General features: G+C 36.1%; 1 protein-coding gene across 1 annotated transcript in view; it reads left to right on the plus strand.

The window, feature by feature from the left end:
- Window positions 1-6,940, plus strand: part of LOC123535319 (protein MTO1 homolog, mitochondrial-like) — a 152,323-nt gene extending 145,383 nt beyond the window's left edge. The window contains exons 14-16 of the mRNA XM_045317931.2: window positions 2,786-2,882; window positions 3,585-3,642; window positions 4,861-6,940. Coding sequence (XP_045173866.2) covers window positions 2,786-2,882; window positions 3,585-3,642; window positions 4,861-4,962 — 257 coding nt within the window. The 3' untranslated portion in view covers window positions 4,963-6,940. The remainder of the gene's footprint in view (window positions 1-2,785; window positions 2,883-3,584; window positions 3,643-4,860) is intronic.
- The last annotated feature ends 978 nt before the right edge of the window (window positions 6,941-7,918 follow it).

The following is a 7,918-nucleotide window of genomic DNA, read 5'->3' on the forward strand; positions in this document are numbered from 1 at the left end:
TACTCAAAAAAAAAAAGTTTGTGAAACATGTATGTTAAAATGTACTTGACCTAGAATCATAAAACATTAGAGGATTGTTTTATAGCCTATGAAGTGTTCTCTTTAGGATTTTACTCAGCTAGGCCAGAGTTATGGCCAACTAAGTGAAAAATACACATAAGGTTCTTAAAAGTTTGTGTTGCAAACATCTTAAAAATTGTTTAACCTGAGTCATTAAACCATGTTACAGTGGCAGGAGTGGGGGGCACCTGTGTCCTATGGACACACATCTAGTTTACTTTTGTTTTTCATTCCTTTAACTTGACTGTTGAATAGATCAAGTGTTGCTGTCCTTCGACAGCTCTTGATTCAAATTATGGCCATTTATATCTTTAAGTGTACAATATCTCACCTAGTATGTTAAGATAAAAGTTATCAAGTATCACAAGGTATATTTACGTTTGTACTTAAATGAAGATAGAGTATAGTGGATACATTTTTTATATGCTGGTTTTTGAAAAAACGGCTGTATTATGTGATGGCGCATGTGTCTGTCCGTCCGTCATATTTCGTGTATGGAGCATAACTTAATGATCATTCAAGGTTTTGACTTAGTATATTGATAGATGGTGATTAGACGAAGTGCAGAGCACATGAACCAGGTCGGTAGGTCAAGGGTAAAGGTCACAAATGGAGCTCAATGGTCAATTTTGACCCTCACATTTCGTGTCCGAAGCATAACTTAATAACTATTCAAGATATTGACTTTAAATTTGGCAAACAGGTAGCTGGTGATGAGACGATGTGCAGAACATATGAACCAGGTTGATAGTTCAAAGGTCAAGGTCACAGATGGAACTCAGAGGTCAAATTTGCCCTTCATATTTTGGGTCCAGAGCATAGCTTAATAACCATTCCAGGTATTGACTTCAGGTTTGGCACATTAGGTAGTTGGCAATGAGAAGATGTGCAGAGTCAGTCCATGAACCAGGCCTGTAGGTCAAAGGTCAAGGTCACAGAAAGGTCAGATCTGTCTGTGATATTTTGTCTCCAGAGACACCCCCTCCCCCCACCCCCACTCCCACACACACACACTTTCATCCTCTGATATAGTACTGTGGGCGTATATTGAGCTCTTGTTTTATCATTTGGAGCAGCAACTGTTGAGTGAGGACTTAAGAGATGTTGCACATTGGTCATTTATTGCATTTAATATTTGTCTTATTATACTCCCACAAAACTTTGTTCGGTGTCTGGGAAGGGATGCTGTATACGATCTTTTTGACCCATCCCATCTATGGAACCCATACAGGTATCATTTTGAAACTTACACTATGTTTTTTGGATCGTAAGACAAGTTTACATACCAGGTCCCATAAATCTAACTTGTTTTGACAATAATATGTCCCCTTTTGTCTTGGAAAATTTCTTTACTGACCCCCCCACCCCCCACCCCCACACACACACACACACAAGTTTTCTTACACATTTCTCACATACATATCTTATAATAATATCTTGGTAAGCATTTTTGAATATCTTGGTAAGCATTTTTGAAAAGTCAAGTGATCTGACCTTCCCGACTCTTGTTTAACAACCTTGTTACCGCCTAAACAGTTTCCATGAAGCCAGATACTCCAACCGCACCTTCCAATCAGCTGAAGGGAATTCCACCTAACTGGTTGTGTCAGATAAAAGGTGCTGTGAGTAGTAATGGGTATTATTTATTACCATTATAAACTTTTCAACAAGGCTTTTAGTGGGGATATAAATCACCTTTAGTGATTTAGTGATAGCTAGGGTTGATATAAATATCGAATGCAGTGAACAATGATTTCGGATATTGTGTACCCAAGGAATATATTGTTTACCGAGACAAGAGCCAGGGTGGACATTGTTTTTCAAGGGGTCACATTTACTGCTCCTACTTTCAAGTACATGAGATATTTATTGGTTTATACCCAAAAATATAGCTGACAAACTGAACACAGTACTTGTGATATTACAAATCTTTTATAGACAGAAAAGATATTATCACTGTATCTTATGTTAGACTGGTAAGGAGAGTGTCTACCAATACCTGTTGATGTACTATCATATACGCCAGTATATTGTGAGGGAGCCTCCCTGGCCAAGTGGTTTCCATACCTCATGTTTTTATTTCGATGTAAATGAGATGTGAAACCAAAATTTGTAGTCGTGTTTGGCGCCATATAACCTATACTGTGTTGGTGCGCCGTAAAACCCAAATAAATGGCCAAGTGGTTTAGGTCGCTGACTTCAAATCACTTGCCCATCACCAGTGATGGTTTTAGCCTTGTAACAGGCACTCTTGGATTATGGCCCTTAACTTACTCGAAATCTGTGAAATTAGCCTTGTCCATTCAAATAGGATCAATTTATGATCAATTTATTATCAATTTATGATACGTAACTAAATATTTAGACGGGCATATTTTGTGACAGTCTGGCACTCTAATTAAAATAATGTTATAATTATGCTTCTACTGTTGTTGTTGTTGTTTTTTGTCATATATTGTCAATATATACATGTACTTCTTTATGTGATTATTGTCTGGATAAAAAATGTACATGTACTACCATATACTACAGTGTAAATGCTCCCCCTGTGATGAAGGCACCATAATTTATTTCCTTTTTGCCACAAAAGAAGACTATTTTAAAATTTCTATACTACTGAGGTTATTTTTGTGTGCCAGTATTTCAAAATGCTAACATCGGTAAAATTTATATGAATATAGTGAACATGTATATCAGTTAAAATTGTTTTATTTTTTCAATTTAGCTAAGTATAAAGTACAGATTGACAGACAGTTGGAAGATATCAATGAAGTCAGAAAAGATGAACAACTTGTCCTGCCAGAGAATTTAGACTACTTAAGGTATTTTTATGTTCGTTTTTATTATTCTTTTATTTATGTATTTTCTAAGAATAGAGGCAAAAGTTAAGGGATACAAGATATACTTATGCCCCTGCTGTTGTTGTGTTACAAAGTGTGCAAATTCCCAAGTGATTGGTTTGTGCCCAAGCCCAAGGGCATAACTGTAGCCCTGAGGATTTCTGCAGATGCTGGAATGGGAAACAAACATGCATAACTGTTCTATTGTAAAATGTTTAAAAAGCTATATTGAATTAACATTATTTAAATAAACATCAAGTTCCTTTCAAACTTGTTTTACTTATGATTTGTAGGGCCGTAATATGTTTGAAATTTATGAGGAACAGGTATACATTTGTATATAAATAGGTGTTTTAACAGCAAGTGATCTCTAAGTTAACACAATGTCATGTTACCTGTACTCTCCTACTGTGAAATCATCAATATTTGTGGGGGATTAATTTTCATGTTCGAGTCAATCCACGAAATTTAATCCCAACGAACAAGTAAAATTCCCATTCATTTTATGTTCAAAACCTGAAATGCACGAATTCATATCCCCACAAAATTGCAGTTTTGACCAAAACCACGAAATTTCATGCACACGAAATTAAATTATTTTACAATATTTAAAAACCCCTTTAAAATGACAATACCAGTGCTAGAATGTGGTATAATAATTATAATGATTGTGTTTTATTTCAGTATACCTAGCATGTCAACTGATGCCAGGTTAAAACTTGCAGAGTGCAGACCACATACAGTAAGTCATATAGTATAGGCTAAACCTTGGCCCGTTTTCATCAACCTTTTAACTCTGAAATTTCGACATTGACTTTAACCTTTATCATGCTGGACAAGATTGATTCTGCCTTTGCGACCATTGCAGACCATGATAGCCTGCACATCCGTGCATTCTGATCAAGACCTGCACTGTTCGCCATTCAGTCAGTATCTTTTTGGTATGCACCCTTTTAACAGTTAATGGTGCTGTCCAGCTTGAAAGATGGACAACTTCATTTTAGAAATTTAGCAGGGTAAGGGTTAATTTAGCAAATTAGTTAAATTATAATGAAACTTTGTGTGAATATCTGTTCTACAGTTACAGACAGCGGGCAAAATTTCAGTCATGGCAAATAGAATGTTTGGGGTCTTAATTACAGGCTTTAAAAGTTGATGAATAAAGTCCCTTGATTTGAATTTGAGCTGAATTTTGCCACAGCCTTCAGAATCCCTTGTTTACAGGAAAGTAGGGCTTTGCATGCATCTGAGTTATGCATTTGGCACATTAATGAACCAGGCTGTGTGTTCAAAAAGAGCTAGCCAGACATGCTTCCATCTAAAAAAATTCTCTCTGTTTTGGGGTCTTTTCTCGTTGTGTCCCTCTGGTCAGATCGTTCTGTGTCTATACTGATTGAGGATGAATTTGGTTGCTGTTGTATGTAACATTATGAACATGTTTATCATGAAGAGGGTGCTATATAAATCTGGTATGATATAGGAGAGATCGTGTTTGTATACAAATCTGTTGAATATTCTATTTTTAGAACTGATAAGACAAAGATCGGGTGGGCAGACGCCGAGCGTCCATGTTTTTTGTTAACAGCGATTATTTTCTAACGGCGTAAACTTTCCTAAAACACAAATGATATCAATAATTTTTTGATCAATGGAAAGGATATAAAACAAGCAATTTATAAGTCAGAATTCTAGAACAGTTACAGCACATTCTGAGAAATCATTTAATCTTACTGGTATAGAATTTTATGGTCTCTGCAAAAAAAAAAAAAAACAAGAACAGTAACACAGCATTAGTATGAAATTCTGTGTTTAATTGGAAATTAGATCCCTTTTAAGAAAAAAAAATGGCTGCAGTTATTTTTCATACTATTAGCCTGGTAGTGTTTTCAATTGTTACACGTCTTCCAATAGTAGATGAAACATTTTAACAGTTAAAAGTGTAAACATGTGTATATTTCAGATTGGTGCAGCCAGCAGAATACCTGGGATGACCCCTGCTGCAATTGTTGTACTTCTTAAATATGTGAAATATAAGCACAGACAGGAAGAATCTATAGGATGATTGTCACTAGCTGCTAATTTATGAAATACTATGTTTTTACCAGCGAGATATAAACCATATCACTCACAGCATATCACCCACAGCATATCAGGCTATCCAAATTTTGTATAATTATGTCCCCTTTTCTTCTCAAAACATAGGGTCTGTGTAAATGCGTTTTCAACATCTCCAGAATCCTGGAGGTCGACCTATATCTCAGGTCGAGCTATTACAGCTGATACTGATCATGTTACATGGCGAGGTGATTCTAGATAATCAGAGCCCAAAACTGGTGAAGTCAGAATAAATAACAGAGTTATTTTTTTTAAAAAGATTATCTAGTCGGTAGCAAGACTAATCACTCTCTGTGATGGATGTAGATTTGCCAATATATGTGTGCATTTTGTATTAATTTGAAGTTTTCCCCCTGGAAAACAGGATGAAATTGCAGTTGCGCCTTGTTCTTTGCATTTAAGCCTCCATTTCGGAATCTTGCGAAGAAGTTGCAAGTTATTTAAAGTAAATAACCCACACATAAATCTGAAAAAAATGGACTTTGTTTGTATATTCACTTTTATCTCATATATATATGGCATTATCAGTATGAACTTTTATTGTACCCCCCGACAACAAAGTTGTAAGGGGGTGGTATACTGGTTTCAGGTTGTCTGTCTGTCTGTCCGTCTGGCCGTCTGTCCGTAGATGCAATCTTGTGCGCACCATCTCTCCTTATCCCCTTGACAGAATTTAATGAAACTTCACACAAGTGATCGGTACCAACAGTAGTTGTGCATGGGGCATGTTAGGTTCTTTCAGAAAAAAAATTTGCAGAGTTATGGGACTTTGTTTTTTTGTTACTATACTATATACATAGACACAATCTTGTGCGCACCATCTCTCCTCATCCCCTTTACACAATTTAATGAAACTTCACACAAGTGATCAGTACCAACAGTAGTTGTGCATGGGGCATGTTAGGTTCTTTTAGAAAAAAAATTTGCAGAGTTATGGGACTTTGTTTTTTTGTTACTATACTATATACATAGACACAATCTTGTGCGCACCATCTCTCCTCATCCCCTTGACACAATTTAATGAAACTTCACACAAGTGATCAGTAACAACAGTAGTTGTGCATGGGGCATGTTAGGTTCTTTCAGCAAAACAATTTGCAGAGTTATGGGACTTTGTTTTTTTGTTACTATACTATATACATAGACACAATCTTGTGTGCACCATCTCTCCTCATCCCCTTGACACAATTTAATGAAACTTCACACAAGTGATCAGTACCAACCCCAGTTGTGCATGGGGCATGTTAGGTTCTTTCAGCGAGAAAATTTGCAGAGTTATGGGACTTTGTTTCTTGTTAACATACTATGTATATACAGTCTGCATATGCAATCTTGTGCGTGCCTAATCTACCAAACCCTTACACACAATTTAATGAAACTTCACACAAGTGATCAGTACCAACCCTAGTTGTGCATGGTGCATGTTACATTCTTTTAGATAAATATTCTGCATAGTTATGAGACTTTGTTTTTTGTTACTATACTGTATACATACAGTCTATATACATACAGTCCACATAATTATGTAATCTTGTGTGCATCAAATTGCAATGTACTGTGTCAGTGCATGCGGGGGGTACATTCATCACCTTTAGTGATAGCTCTAGTTAACTTTCACAAGAGTTCTCATATACATGTACATATATAGGAAATAAAACAGTTGATTTTTGAAAAGGCAAGGAAAGGAAAAAGACATGCACCGAGGTAGAACCACTGACCATCTTTAAGCCAGCTCGATGGCTTGTTGACTTGGAAGAACTCTACACCCCAGGTGAGGTTTCAAAACTACAGCGGTGAGGGGCAAGTGATTCAAAGTCAGTGACCTGTCAGATTGTAAATATCTGTAATAATTGTTAGATGCATGAGAGGTTGTCATTTTAACATCTAGATTTGCTTTATGACTGAAATATATATTAAAATGTTAATGCCATGTTTGAGTTTTGAACTTATCACCACATTTGTAAATGGCTAAACAAATGGTCAAAATTGGTATAAATCTATACTTTAAAAATTCATGGATGTCAAATAAAAATTTTTGATTTTATTGCCATTGAATAGATGGAGGTCTCAAATTGGGATCTTTGTCATTACATTTTTATGCTCCCCCACAGTCTGACCAAATGACAGACAAAGAAATTGAGCAAACAAAATGCTCCCTTTCGAAGACTTACACTAAACTTTATCTGTAGTATCTTGGGAAAGTTCTCTGTCAGATTTATTCAAATGGTTCCTCGACCCCTTTTAGGGGCTGCTAGGGCTAGAAAAAGAAAAATCTTCAAACAACTCCTTCTCATTAACCCCTTGATTGATCTTCGTCAAACTTGGCTTTTTTAGCATCATTTGGTCCTCTGACCAGTGTATTCAAATAGGGATGCTTGGACCCTTTTGGGGGCTGCTAGAGCTAAAAGTAGAAAAACCTTCAAACGACTTCCTATGAACCACTTTATAGATCTTTATCAAACTTGGTCTATATCATTATAATTTTATTCACTTAGCCTCTTGTTTTAGGGCCACTAGAGCTAAAATTAGAAATACTTTTAAACAAATTCTTCTAGTGAAGCGCTTGATGGATCTTCATCAAACTGGGTCTGTAGCATTCTTATAAAGTCCTCTGTTAAATTTCTTCCAATAGGGGCAAATGGCCCCTTTAAGCAGACACTTGATCTAGAAATAGAAATATCTTTAAATTTCCCTTGAAATGGATTATTGATCTTCATTATACTTGTATATCATCCTTGTAAGGTCCTCCCTCAAATTTGTTCAAACGGGGACATTTGACATGATTTTGGGGACATTTGAAATGATTTATGTTTTTTAGCTCTAGGATCGTGTTAGTTGTTGTCCACAATTTCTTTGAAGAACATCTACAACAGAAGGACAGTTTCATAAAAAAACGTCACAAG

The sequence above is a fragment of the Mercenaria mercenaria genome, chromosome 12 (assembly GCF_021730395.1).
Source record: "Mercenaria mercenaria strain notata chromosome 12, MADL_Memer_1, whole genome shotgun sequence".
Classification (NCBI taxonomy): Eukaryota; Metazoa; Mollusca; class Bivalvia; order Venerida; family Veneridae; genus Mercenaria; species Mercenaria mercenaria.